This window comes from Eumetopias jubatus, unplaced genomic scaffold, assembly GCF_037043125.1.
Source record: "Eumetopias jubatus isolate StellerSeaLion01/CBP00866 unplaced genomic scaffold, mEumJub1_p1.0 scaffold_8, whole genome shotgun sequence".
NCBI classification, from domain to species: Eukaryota; Metazoa; Chordata; class Mammalia; order Carnivora; family Otariidae; genus Eumetopias; species Eumetopias jubatus.
Genome location: NW_028274814.1, coordinates 57903197 through 57917199, shown reverse-complemented (window position 1 = coordinate 57917199; position 14003 = coordinate 57903197). Strand labels below are relative to the sequence as shown.

Below are 14003 nucleotides of genomic sequence, written 5' to 3'. Positions count from 1 at the left end.
GCCAGTATGTACACCTCTATGTCAGAGGAGTAAAATCTCAACAAATGGGACATATGCACTATCTAGAAAATCCACTTAAATCAAATCATAATAAATGACAAGTGCCTATTATGATACCACATATTTTTTAATGCTAGCATATTATTTTTTGGAAGAGATCAGTGTGACAATTACTTGAATATAGTTTCATTATTCAATTATGATACAAGATACAGACAAATCTTATAAGCAGGGTTCTGACTTCATAACACAGTGAAATTGTAACTCCTAAGTACCAATACATTCACATAAAGATATCCTTTAGCTACTGAATAATGGCTATATACTGATGACAGTAAGAATTAACAATATTTTCCACTTATGACATTTATCAGTAACAACTCTCAACTACTTAGGTCAAAAAAATTAACATGTTGATCATATTGTAACTCCGAATAAATAGGTTATTATGCCCACTGTGGATGAGTGTGTGTGTGTGTGTGTGTGTGTGTGTGTGTGTGTGTGTTTTCAGATAGTCTTAAAAGTCTTCAGAAGGAGCAGATGAGGCATATCACCGAGTACTGATGTTATCAGGGCACCTTTATCTAACGTTTTAATGTATAATAAAGCCGAGAGCTCTAGTCAGTTAGAGTAAGCAGAGTCTTTGAGTCTGTTTAGCTGTGGAACATGAGTTGCCTCTGAAAAACTGGTTTGTTCCTTTTGTACAATGTACACAGGAGCAGAGTGTCTCCATCTGCTTATTTACCAGTAACCCCCTGAATTCAGGGACATCCCCAAAGAGCACAAAGGGGAGCGCCCCACTAAGGAACCTTCTACCAGCCTCACAGATCCGCCCTCTCCCCCCTTTAGCAACTACAGTGAAGTGTTCTTATCACGGGCTTCTTCCCAGTCACCTCCCTCCTTCTTCCCTTCTTAACGACTTCCATCTCCAAGATGAACTACTCAGAGAACACACTCTGCTCTTTCCCATCCTGCCATGCTTCTCCCCTCACCCCCCATGGAGATGGGAAAAAGGCAGAAAAGGAGAGGGAGATTCACTGCTGAGTGCAAGACAATGCAAGGGGTAAAGGAATGAAAAAGCCAACAACTAAAACTCACTAGATTAAGATGGATACTTGTTATAACAAATAGAAAGCACACTCTAAAGAGTCTCTAGCCTTATAATTACGAATGGGAGTAAGACACAAGGTGACCTAAACAGGACCTGAAGCAATGAAAGAAGGCCATGGTGTCCCCAGCTAAGAACCCTATATTACCTTTACTTCTGGAAAGAATAAAATTGGTTATGCATGTTCCTAACATTACAATGGAAGTAAAAAGGGTCCAAGGGCTTTATTTACATGCTTTATGTTTTCAGCAGGAATGGAACTGTATTCAAATGTGAGTTGGTCTATTTTCACCAGTTTAGTAGACTGTCTTCTAGGACTCTGGTTTGATCAAAGTTTTCTTCTCCAGCTGTAAGAAAAAAAAGGTGCATAAAATAAACACACTTCTCTGCATTTTAAAAGGGGAAAAGATAAGATGAAGAGAACTTCCAGAAATAAACATTTAGTTTCCTAAATTATGTTAACTACTGCACTTTGCTACTGAGAATCCAAAAAAGTGTGCTTCGATTGATTTGGTTTAAAAATCTTCCTCCTCAGCTCAAGATACATAGGGGAACTCACATTTCACATCTGACTCTCCAGAATGAATAAAACTATAACGTGGTATGTTTGGTAGAAATCTGAAAAGGCCATATTGTCTTGCTCTAAGTGTGTCTCATCATATCTTAAATATCCACCATTAGAACCGTTCAGTTGCATCAAGGTACTGCCTCCATGTTTCCTGTTAACAATGCATGTTACTTGGGAAAGATGACACTGGAACACTTTTGCACATATTCTCTTATTAGCTGAGCTAGACTAGGCCTGGGGAACAAATGAGACAAAAGGAAGGGATACTTGTTAGCTGCATGGGATTGGAAAACTTTAGAGCGTGAGGTATCACTTCCAGGACAAAGTGGCTAAGGAGTCAGATGATAGCAGGTTCTTGGGACTGTAACAATGGGTAGAAGAGCTAAAACCTACCAAAGGTAGGGAGAGGGAGTTGCCGGAGGAAAATGCCTCTCCTAACTTTCTCTAAGGTTATCTCTAGATAAAACCACATTCCTTTAGCTAGTTACAATATAATTTGAATGTCTGAGTTACATTTTAACCTGAATTACTAGCACATTTTAGAATATGACAGATGATGGGTTGCTCTTTAAAGAAAAAAAAAACTCAATAAGAAGGGCATCCTTGTACATTGGTCACTAAAATAAAAACACACTATATAAAATAAGAGCCTACCAAATAATACTTAGGGACTTTAGAATGAAAATGTTAAAGGTGGCTAGTAATGAATATATCATATGGAAATTAAATACTTTTCCATCAATTTAAACTAGTAAGATACTGTTTCCTTATTTCATCATCAGAAACAAGCTACTCTGGAAACTTCAATGATTAAAAAATTACATTTATTTTCCACAAAAAGACTTGAAATTGGGACCTATAATCACACACTCTTCCCTAAAGTTTCTTTTTTTTTTTAATTTAAATTTTAGTTAGTTAACATATAGTGCAATATTGGTTTTCTGGAGCCTTCCCTAAAGTGGCTAATGAAAATCCTTCTTCCCCTCTTTAAAATTAGCTCCTCCCTTTCCATTCTAGCTCACCTTTTTTTTTTTTTCTTTCCTTTCTGGCTCCACACATCTTCCCAGCAACCAAATCTAAAACTTCTCTTTCGATCCAACTTCACCAGCACTCTCCTCCTACTCATTTCAACAAACAGTAGGGGTGCCAAGTGTTGAATTTAGAAAATATCACCTTGGCTGTAGCATCCTCCACCCATTACCAACTATTTCTCACCTTTTCATTGCAAGAGTTCTGAGAGCCATGCTGGCTAGTACTCGCTTTCTTCTTGTCCCATATTCCCTCTCAACAAGGCTTCAGAAGGGGCATGGCAGGAGCAAATAGTATCACCGAGCAGGAGCTGAGCGGAAATCCTGTGAACTGCTGTTCAATGACCCCTCAAAGCCAACACGATCTTCCTTTCCTGCTGATTTCTGTTCTCTCATTAACCATTCTGCTACATTTGATGCTTTAATCATGCCTTTCTTAAAACTTTCCACCCTTGATTACTGGATATGCTGTTATTCTGGTTCTCCTCTTACATTGCTGCTTTCTCCTTGAAATGTCCCTTCACTGATAGGACTGTCTTCCCTTTCCCTCTATCTCTAGGTATTCTCTAAGGTGAATCCTTTATCATCTGCCTTTCTCCTGCTATATCTGAGGCCTAGAAGAGACTTCCATTTTCACAATTTAAGCTTTATTAACTGGCTCTGAATTTCCAGTTGTTCCCAAATCTGACTGATCATCAGAATCATTTGGGGGAACTTCTTAAGGATACAGATTCTGAGGCTCATTCAACTTTCACAGAATCAGAATTTCTGGGTCTAAGGCTGAGAAATCTGTATTTTGAGCAAGCTCTCCAGTTAACTCGGATGGAACCCGTCCATAGATGGATAGTTGAGAACCACTGACCTACACACTTTTACTCACTGGACCATTTCTGTTATCTCAAAATGAACCTTAATTATATCCACAGAAATGTTCACTCATCACCAGCATCATCATTTCAAAATGTGCTTGACTCTGGATTTCCTTTTATTCCCTTCAGCAAATAGCTATCCATGTTATTTATTCTTCCCTCCAGGATCCCTCAGAGTTGAGCCTCCCATCGATTCCCACTGACTAACTGTACATCATCTCCTCACTCCTGTGGTTTCCTGTCATGTTCCTTGGCTTCTCCCTAATTCCCCTCCATGGGTCTTTCCTCTTGGACACAATGCATTTGAGAGCTGGCATGGCATAATGAAGAGCGCTGCAGAGTCACGTGGACCTGAGTTAAAATCCCAACATCACTTCTTACCAACAGCGTGACCTTAGGAAAGTAAATACACCTCATGAAGGTTCAGTTTTCTGGGCTAGAAAAATGCACATTCATATCTGACCTTCCTATATTGTAGCTATTGTTACAGTTCTTAATGTTACTCTCTGTGCCACGATCAGATCCATCCTCCTTCACCATGTCATCGCTCTGCTGCCAATCCAGAGGGCATCTTACTGATTCTCAAGAGTAAATTACCTTCATTCTTCATTCCAGTTCCAGTAGGTACCTGCTATGTAATAGTGGACAAGCTACTTCATTTTTCTGTGCCTCTGTTTCCTCGCCTGGGGTGTGGATAATACTGTGCTCACCTCCCAGGGTCACTACAAGGGTTAAATGTATTAATGCATATCACATGCTGAGAACAGTGCCTGACCCCCTGTATTGTGTAAGCCCTCAACAACTATTAGCTCCAGGTAGTAGTAGTGATTATAACAGGTAATCATAGTCCTAGCTCTAACATAACCACGCCTCCTGCGTTTTGCTATTCCACTGACTGCTCGCCCTATCTTTTTTTTTTTAGAGATTTTATTTATTTATTTGAGAGAGAGCGCCCACGAAAGCACAAGTGGTGGGAGGGGCAGAGGGAGAAGCAGACTCCCTGCTGAGCAGGGCTGATCCCAGGGACCCCTGGATCATGACCTAAGCTGAAGGCAGACGCTTAACTGACTGAGCCACCCAGGTGCTCCTCACCCTATCTTTTTGCTACAAAGGTCATTCTCATTCCTGCTTCCCCTAATCTACTTTCTTGTCTGCCTTCCAGCAGCCGGCTCCTCGCAGGCATAAGTGCATATAATCCCCTCTCCCCACCCACAGCTGCCCTGGCCTTGCTCTGAATTCAGAGGACCCCCCAATGCCACTGTCTTGCATTTGCTTCTCATCGGTATCTTTTTCACAAGAAAACCATAAGCCTGAAGCCAGAAAGTACCCTTTGCTCTCTTCTCCCTGCATGGCCCCTTCAATACTAGGCACCGAGGATATATATCTCTTCTCCATTAGCATAAGTCTCAGAGCACTAGGCCAGCAGCAACCTGTGCTTTGACCACCAGACCACCTACTATATATTTTTAAAATATTTAAACATTTAAATTATGTCACAATATGGCATCACTACAATTTTGAGAGAGAAAACTCTAGGTCTGTTTATTATGCTTTGATGACCTCTATTGTTAATAGTAATTCAAATTATGTGCCCTGTTTCAATCGGCTCTCATAGCAATCAAGCACATGGGTATCGTTATTCCATTTTACCAATAATGATACTAAGACTCAGGATCATCCAGCTAGTAAAGCAGCAGAACCAGGATTTGAACCCTGTCTGCTACATACTCCAAAGCACTGGCTTATCTATTACCAAGATGCTTTAATTCAACTAGTGGTTTCAGTGCCCCGTGGACAGAGTGTCTCTATTTGAAAAGTACACCTAATCTTCATATAGAAAAAACTGTATAATGAAAATCACACAGGCTTAGAACCAGAACTGGTCCATATCTATTAGGATGTACCATATAATATTGCTATATTTGCAAATAAAAATAAGTCATTTTCAGCAATTTCATTTGGTTCAGTCATTTGGTTCTAAGTGAAATAAGGTTACAATAGGCTCTGGATTATGAAATTAATAGGAAATTCCCCAGTGTCATCAAGAAAATGTTTTTATGTTCCTGGGGACTCGCTTTAATGAGAAATGTACTAGTGTTTATATAATAAACCTGTCTGAGTTTCTGGAGCCGGGGGCAACTATTAATTATATTTAAAAATCTGAATAAAAGCAAGTTTGTTGTATTCAACACAGAATCCCAAAAGTAATTAAAGCTTCCCTGTCCTGCAGCTGAAAGAGGTCACTGTACTTGTACCTTCTTGTGGTTTCTGCAAGGAAGCCAAGAGCAGAGCTGCTGCTTCTGGAAGAGTTAGTACTTGGGGATTTGGGCTGCGTCTCTCTGGAGAAACAAAAGTATATACAGATTCTATTAGCATTCTAATATTCCTGTTCCGATATGCTCTAAATAGAAAAACCTTTATGAAATAGATTTTTGATCCCTTAGCAAATCACCCCCCCCAACACACACACACAAGACTGATTTTCAGGAATTTAAACATTTTATAATTCCCGTGGATGTTACTTACAATTGGTTACGGTGTGTATTACAGGTATGGAAGAGATTTTAAACTCTACAGAGAATTTCACAAAAGGAGGGTAAATTAAGGTAAAGAACTCCGAATAATTTCACCCTTCAGAGCTTAAAATTGGATGTCTGGGCAGAAACATTGAGATGTAATGGATACTCCTGGGAGCCTGGGCTACTTCCTCTTTCATTCCGTCCAAAGCTGTTTGAAATAATAATTTACATGCCTGGCCACGCGTAAGGCACATAACAGTCCCTGGCCCTATTCTTAATGGCCCCTACCTGTTAACAATTTCTGGTTTTTAACTGCTTTATAGCCCTTCTAGTAATGTAATAGGGGCATACATTTGAAGTTTCCAGGTAAATCACTACTTTAATAACAACAAAAACATTTAAGAGGAAACCGTTTAAAGGTTTTGGCATAAACGGGGAGGTACATTTTAGGGGCAGTTGTACCGTTCTCGCTCGCCCTCCTTTACTCCTGGAAGGCGAACCCCCAGGCCTGGCCTGTCCCTGGATAACTCCCCCGGGACCTCCGCACACCGGGAGGCCAGAGGGCGGTCGAACAGCGGAGACCGAGTTGTTTATCTTCGGGAACCTCAGCTCCAGCCTCAGCCGCCCAATAGTGCAGGGAGCCGCGGCCGCCAGCTTAAGCTCGGCCCTGGCTGACTCTCTCCCAGGGCGTCCCTGGAGTTGCGTCCCTCCCGGAGGGGAGCCGCTGTCTTGGGACGCGCGCCCCGCCCGCTGGGTCCTGCTGTGAGTCGCCGCACCGGCCTCCTCCTCCCTCGCTCACTCACCCGGCGGCGGCCGGTCGGAGAGGTCCTTCTTCCGGCTCTGGTCCGAGATGAAGAGACGCCCCTCTGCAAAGGCGAGACGCGGGGCTCAGCGGCTGCCAGGTGCTCAACGATCCTGGTTTAACCTGGGCTCCGCGCCACGAGTCCCCAGGCCTGGAGAGGTGGGGCAGCGGAGTAGGAGGCAGCGGCGGCCGGGGTCCGGGCTGCACTGCCAGATTTCCGGCGCTGGGAGTGCAACCCCGGGCTGGACCAAGCGCCCTGCCCGCGCCCTACCCCTGCGCTGCCCGAGCCTTGTCCCCCACCCCTGAGCTGCCCGCGCCCTGCCGAGTCCTGCTCGCGCCCTGCCTGCCCCTGCTGCACCCTGCCCGCGTCCTGCTCGCGCCCTGCCCGCCACGGGGAATGGGCTTTGGAGCAGTGGTCGGGTTCAGTGGTCGGGTTCAAGGGTCCTTGCGGTGTTTCCCAGGCTACTCCGGAGTCTTCCTGTGCGTCAAGAGCCAGCAACCCTCCAGTTCAGAATGGAAAGGTTCTAATAATCAGGGAGTCTTTCTCTTCTACTGCCAGACCCCCCACCCCTTTTCTTTGACGGAGACCAGGCTGACCTCGATTATTTAAGGGAACACACTCAATATTATTCTCTTCCCACACATCTATCCCATGGATTCATGCACCCCGAAGGATCCTCCTTTATTGCTGTAGGAAGAGCAAAGTATTTGGAACATACGTGCACCCTTCAGATAGAGCATAGATTGAGGAGTCCAGTTCCTTCTCTCGAGTCCCTACAACCCAGGGAAAAGAGAAGAGCAGTTAGTAGGACGTTGTAGCTCAGTCCTCTGTTAGAAAAAAGAAAGGAAGAGAGGGAGGGAGAAGAAAGAGAAGAAACAAAAGGAAGGAAGGAAAGGAAAGGAAGGAAAGGAAGGAAAAGAAAGAACATCCAGGAGCCCCCGTTTTTGCGTTTGATTACCTGTGGTGCACTGCTCGAATTTCCTAAGAAAGAAAACACTAGAAAAAGAGCCAAGGTTGTTGCCACCAGACTTCTGAGTCCCTACAAGAGAAGATCAAAGAAAGTAATTTCAGTGCCTGTAGGATCTTCTACTTCGTGACACCTGGACAATTACAAATTTCTTAACTTTTCAGTATGCTCTGTTTTAATAATACTTAGTATGTGGGGGAGAGGGGGATTCCCGAGGCTATCTTCTAGTTAATCCACAAAAGAGTTCTCTTCTTAAAAAAAAATTTAGAAGTATGTTACTTTCATTACCTCACCCAAAATGAGTGATTTTTTTGTAGCAAAATCAAATGATTCTGATATTTTAAGGCATATCGTTTAAATATCCTTTAGCCTATAAAATGCTTATTAAAGGTAAAATAGGTAAAAAGCTATAAAGCTTTTTATAAATAGCTTAAAAGTCTCGAGTAAATAAAACTTTTACTTACCTTCATGTTCAGCTCCTTTCCAGAACCTGCGATAACTGTAACTTTACCCGTCAGTTTTCTAATCTTGTTCTGAGAGTGGGGCTTTTAAATCTTAGTGTCAAGGACCCCCCCTGATCTTCAGTAGAGTTAGGGAGTCCATAGGGACTTCTTGTCAGTATTCAAGATTGAGAGGATCTGACAATTTTTCCAGGGAGATTTGTTCGCAGGAAGTAAAGAAATGATTGATGAGTGGGCATCACTTATTTAGATACTGACCACATCAGCCGGGAGATATTCTGAATATATCAGCATCATTGTTTTTGCTTTTCCCACTAGCTTCCCAAAGTATTTATTATTAGTAGTAGAGAAAATGATTAAAAAGCCCAGGCTGAATCAAAAGTAAATGAATAAATAAGCAAACTTGTCTTGGGTAGCTAGTTAACAAGCTATCACTGATGACTAAACATGAATCATTTGGGTAGAAATAAAAATGTTAGGGAATCTCAATGGTATTCAACATCACTCCTTCACTTATGTATCCATTCAATTATTTAACAAACATTTATTGAATGCCTACTATGTATCAGACATTTCTCTTTCTAGTTCAAGGGACACAGCCATGCATTAAAAAGACACGGTCTTTGCTGTGATCAAGCTTATCTTCTAGTCAGGGGAGAAATTCTGTAAACTAGTCAACAGGTAAATTAGATAATTTTAAAATGTTTTAAATGCTTTATAAAGTAAAAATAAGCAAGGTGATGTGATAAGTGGTGGGTTACTTTAGGGAAGGCAGCAATTGAGGGGGTTCTGGAAAGATCAGGTAGGGTCAGACATGAGATGAATCAAGAGTGAGAATTAGTGAAACAGGCAGAAGAAAGAAAAACAAAATCTTGGGATGGCAAAGAGCTTGGCTTGTTTGAGGAATAGGGAGACCAATGAGGCCAAACTGGGTGGTCATGGGGTGATAAGGGAGAGTACTTTGAAATGAGGTCAGAGAGGAAGAAATGGTTCATATGGAAACATGGTCATAAGCAAAAGACGATGATGGCTTAGACTTGGGTGGGACTTGCAGGGAATGGAGAGCTGTAAATGAATTTGGGATATTTGTTGGAGGTAGAAAATTCAGAACCTGTGGATAAATGGGATATGAGCATATAAGAAAAACAAATCAAGGGTGAGTCTTGGGCTTGTGGCTTAAACACTGGGTATGATAAAGCCATTTATTGAAATTGGGAGACCAGTTTAGAGAGGGAAATTAAATTTCAATATTAAGATTAAAATATACATTTAGGATCTAAGTTGAAGTGTGAACTAGGCAGTTGGAAATGCAAAACTCTATACAGCTCAGCAAAGAGGTCACCAGCCTACAGATTTTTTCTAAGGGCAGAAATGGTCAAATTTAAGAATTGTAAGAATTTTAAGGCAGGAGAGGGATTAAACGAGAACACTTTGAGAGTGAATGGAATTAAAGAAGAGAAGCAGGCACAGAGCTATGAAAACAAACATGCAGAAATGAGCAAAGGGAGAACCAGCAAAGCAAGTTGAGGCGAAGATACCAGAAAGAAAAGAGAAATTCCTGGAGACCATGAGGCTGTGGAAGCCAGCAGAATATCCAACAACGTTGAGAGGTCATGGTAGATGAGCACCAGCAAGTGTGCACTGGATTTGGAAATACGATGGTTTTTGAGGACATAAGCTAGATTGGAGTGGGTTGAAAGTGAATAGGATATGAGGAAATAAAGACAAGTGCAGTTAGCATTTTTAAGTTAGCTTCACTACATTTCACTAAAAGGGGGCAAGGAAAAATCAAAAAAATTTTTTTTAACAATTAGATGCTTGAGTGTGGTGGAAGTGTGCTATTATTTTTTGGCCTTTCAGTAACATCTGAACCCTTTCATTTTTAGGGAATTCCTAAAATTCCCTAAATTATGAATTATGGCATTATGAATCTTGGTGGGAGGCAAAGGCTTCCTTCTACTCTACAAGGTGAAAATGTCAGTCACTCATTTTCCCAGCCTCCCTATCAGGTAGGATGTGGGCACATGACACAGGCTTCACCAATCAGACCCACTTGGATGGGAAATCTGGAGCTAGGATGGAGGAAAGTCGGAATCAGGAGAGACATTTTCTGGTGCAGCAGTGGTTATAGTAGGTTTGAGTTTGCAGGGGCAATACTGCCTGCAGTGCTCATGTCAGATTCCAGGATGGGGACACCCCCGGCAGTGTCCTGCTAAAATCAGGTTTGTTGGTTTCTCCTGATGCCAACTAACAAACCATTTGCAGAACACATATGCTGATGGAGATGATCAGGAGGAGACATTGATGATGCTGAAGAGAAAGTAACTGCTTTAAAGGAATGTGTAGAAGGCAAGAGGGAAACTGTGTCAATATCGAGGGGAAACAATTACATACATAGGCAGATACTGAACAAGGACCCAAGTACCCACCATAGGCTAAGTAAGGTAAGGTAAGAAAGAGAATCTCTTTGCTCTAAAAGTTAGAGTAGTGCTCCTTAGGAATTAATATGCATGTGAATCATCTGGGAACCTTGTAAAGATGCAGATTCTGATTTAGTACAGGTGGGGTGAGATCTGAACTTCTGCATGTCTTTTTTTTTTTTTAAGGTTTTATTTATTTGAGAGAGAGCATGAGCAGGTGGGAGGGGCAGAAGGAGAGGGAGCAGTAGGCTCCCCGCTGAGCAGGGAGCCTGACTCTGGGACTCCTTCCCAGGACCCTGGGATCATGACCTGAGCCTAAGGTAGGCACTTAACCGACTGAATCACTAAATTCTGCATTTCTAATAAACTCCCAGGTGACGCTGATGGATGTTACTCCACTGATCCTAGGACATTTTGAGTAGTAAAGCTTTGGAGGATATAAGCGATAAAAATGACACTAAAAAAAAAAAGAAGATAGTAGGAAGGGAGAAATGAAGGGGGGGGAATCAGAGGGGGAGACGAACCATGAGAGACTATGGACTCTGAGAAACAAACTGAGGGCTCTAGAGGGGAGGGGGTGGGGGATGGGTTAGCCTGGTGATGGGTATTAAAGAGGGCACGTACTGCGTGGAGCACTGGGTGTTATACGCAAACAATGAATCATGGAACACTACATCAAAAACTAATGATGTGATGTATGGTGATTAACATAACATAATAAAATAAAATTAAAAATGAAACTGGAGTCTGTATGGCTGGGAGAATGGTTAGCCATAGAAATATCAAGGAGTATGGGGAGAGAACAGATAAATTTGATTAAGGATTGAAGTTTGAGGGCTGATGAGATCTATCTGCAAATACTTGTGTAAGAGTGGGATTTGGGCGCTTGATATTTATAGACTTGCCAGCCTGTAAAGACATGACGTTTGGTTAGTAAATGAGAATGGAATATAGAAAGTTGTCTGTAGGTAGAAATTTGTGGAATATTTACTCCTTTTAAAGTATAAGTCAAGCAAGAAGGAGCCAAAACCGTTACTGTAGTGTTTCTCACAATGTTAGAAGGGAAAGAATAAAAACTAAGGACTAGTAAATTAACACCAAAACTGGATAAAATCTTAATATTTCTTTTAGACTTCAGGATTTTAGGATTTAATTTCAAGGGATTATAGCAACCTCCAAAAAAGGGCAATTAAAGAAATAAAATTATACATGTGTTTGTTTCAAATGAACTCATAAGTGAAACCCAATTGCTAGGTAACCTAACAAGCAAAATGCCTATTTCCCACTCTCCATACCAAAAACACATAAACATTTTAGAAAGAGGGACAGGAAAATGATTCACCGATAAAACTGTGTCTTGAATTTACAATTTTAAGGAAAAAGGTATGATGCAGTTTGTTTATAAAAGTTTAGCTAATGAATTCACAAGCAGATGCTTTATGTCAAAGCTGCCATTTTCAGCATAATACGTATAAATGAGAATGGTTTTGACAGATTATCAATATTGTAGTCTTATCAGAAGCAACATACTAGAATGCATTTGTCTAAAATGGCATTGCCTCTTAATACGATTTTGTTAAATCATAACACTTCGGGACTTTTACAGGTCCAAACTTAGAGATGGGCTAAGAAGTTATTTGATGAAAGCACTTGACAGATAAAACCATTGAATTTTGTTCTGCTGACATTATGACCAGGCAATGGGCATTGGACAAATTAAGATAAACCTTTTTTTAAAGGCATATTCAATGGAGACCATTTTGCCCGTATCACTGACGTTACCTGATTTCTTCCAGTTGACTGGATCATGCCCAGGTCCATGTATACAATAATGGTCACTGTTTAAATTGTATTTTACAAGGTTAGTGATTATTGTGTTTACATAGAAACTTGGGTAGTTACCTGGATAACATGGCTGTTATGATAATAAAAGATCCAAATTACTTCTTTGATGACAGAATAGAGGATTTTGGTATAACATGAATGAGGTCATTGGTTCATTCTCCTACTTTGGCTTTATTCAGTACCAGGGCCGGTCTACCCTATAGGCCGGCTGTCTCACAAACAGAAGTCATTTCTTCAAAGGGCTACCAGTCAGATTCAGAGGCACAGAAAAGGCCTGCTCTCCAAAATAAAACTCCCCATTCACTGGTCAGCATCTACTGTCTTCCTTTTACTGAAGGCGTTGAACCTTGAGAACCTCTTTTCCATAATCAAATAACAAAAACAAGTGGAAAGTTCTATGAGAGGACAAGGATGGACCAGCTGTTTTGCTATAGTGGGTCAAGAAAGATATGACAGAGGTGAACTTTTGATTAGGTCTTGAGAGCTAGTAGAGGTAAGGTTGGGGAAAAGCGTGCCAGTTGCTGGATTTGGGGCATCCTACTTGTGTCCTACCTGCTACATGGGGTACAGGCAGCAGAAGGGTAGAGGTTGGAACCTTTCAGCACAGACAAGGTTAGAAAGACTTAAGACTTCTGGTTCACCAGACAATAGTCAAGACCTGCAGTTCAAGTATTGGATTCAACAAATACTTATTGGGTACTTTAAGTGGTAGACATGGCCAGTGATTTTTAGCCTTACCAAAACTTATAATCAAAATGCTGAAGTGGTTTTGTCTGTCACAAATACTTATTTTATTATTCTTTTCATTATTATTATTATTAATTTTATTATGTTCAGTTAGCCAATTCTTTTCATTTTGAGAAAATTTAAATATTTCTCCACTATTTTCTAAATTCACTGCCCACTTTTTTACCTGAAGTCCATTTCTATTTATGATTACATTTAAACAATTTGGAAATGGAAAATGTGATGACCATTTTATAAAAAAAGGAAAACTGCATAGAAGGCTAATTTAAAAAAAAAGTGAGTTATTGTGCAACGCTAAATTAATTTTTAGAATTTCATTATAAAGATACATTGGACCATGGTTAAGGACTGAATATGTATCTTCCCCAAATTCACATGTTGAAACCCTCACCACCAATATGACAGTATTGGGAGGTGGGGTTTTGGGGAAGCATGATGGGATTGGTGTCCTTATAAGATGAAGAGACTAAAGCTCTCTCTGCTGTATGAAGATGCAGCAAGAAGGCAGTTCTGCAAGCCGCAAAGAGGGTCCTCACCAATAACTGAATCTACCCTCACCTTCTTTTTGGACTTCTCCACATCCACAACTGAGAAATAAGTGTCTATTTAAGCTGCCCAGTCTACAGAATTTTGTTATAGCAGCCCGAGCTAAGACAACCACCAATTAA

The 14003-nt window shown here is 41.1% G+C and overlaps 1 protein-coding gene across 1 annotated transcript; it reads right to left on the bottom strand.

Annotated features, from left to right (window-relative positions):
• Positions 1-960: 960 nt before the first annotated feature.
• On the bottom strand, positions 961-8332 carry SPX (spexin hormone). The gene is made up of 6 exons (XM_028113192.2): positions 8327-8332; positions 7854-7934; positions 7614-7668; positions 6896-6958; positions 5829-5912; positions 961-1455 (listed from the first exon to the last, which is right to left on the bottom strand). The coding sequence occupies exons 1-6, from the start codon at positions 8330-8332 to the stop codon at positions 1397-1399; spliced, it is 348 nt and encodes a 115-aa protein (XP_027968993.1). The 3' UTR covers positions 961-1396.
• Positions 8333-14003: the final 5671 nt, after the last annotated feature.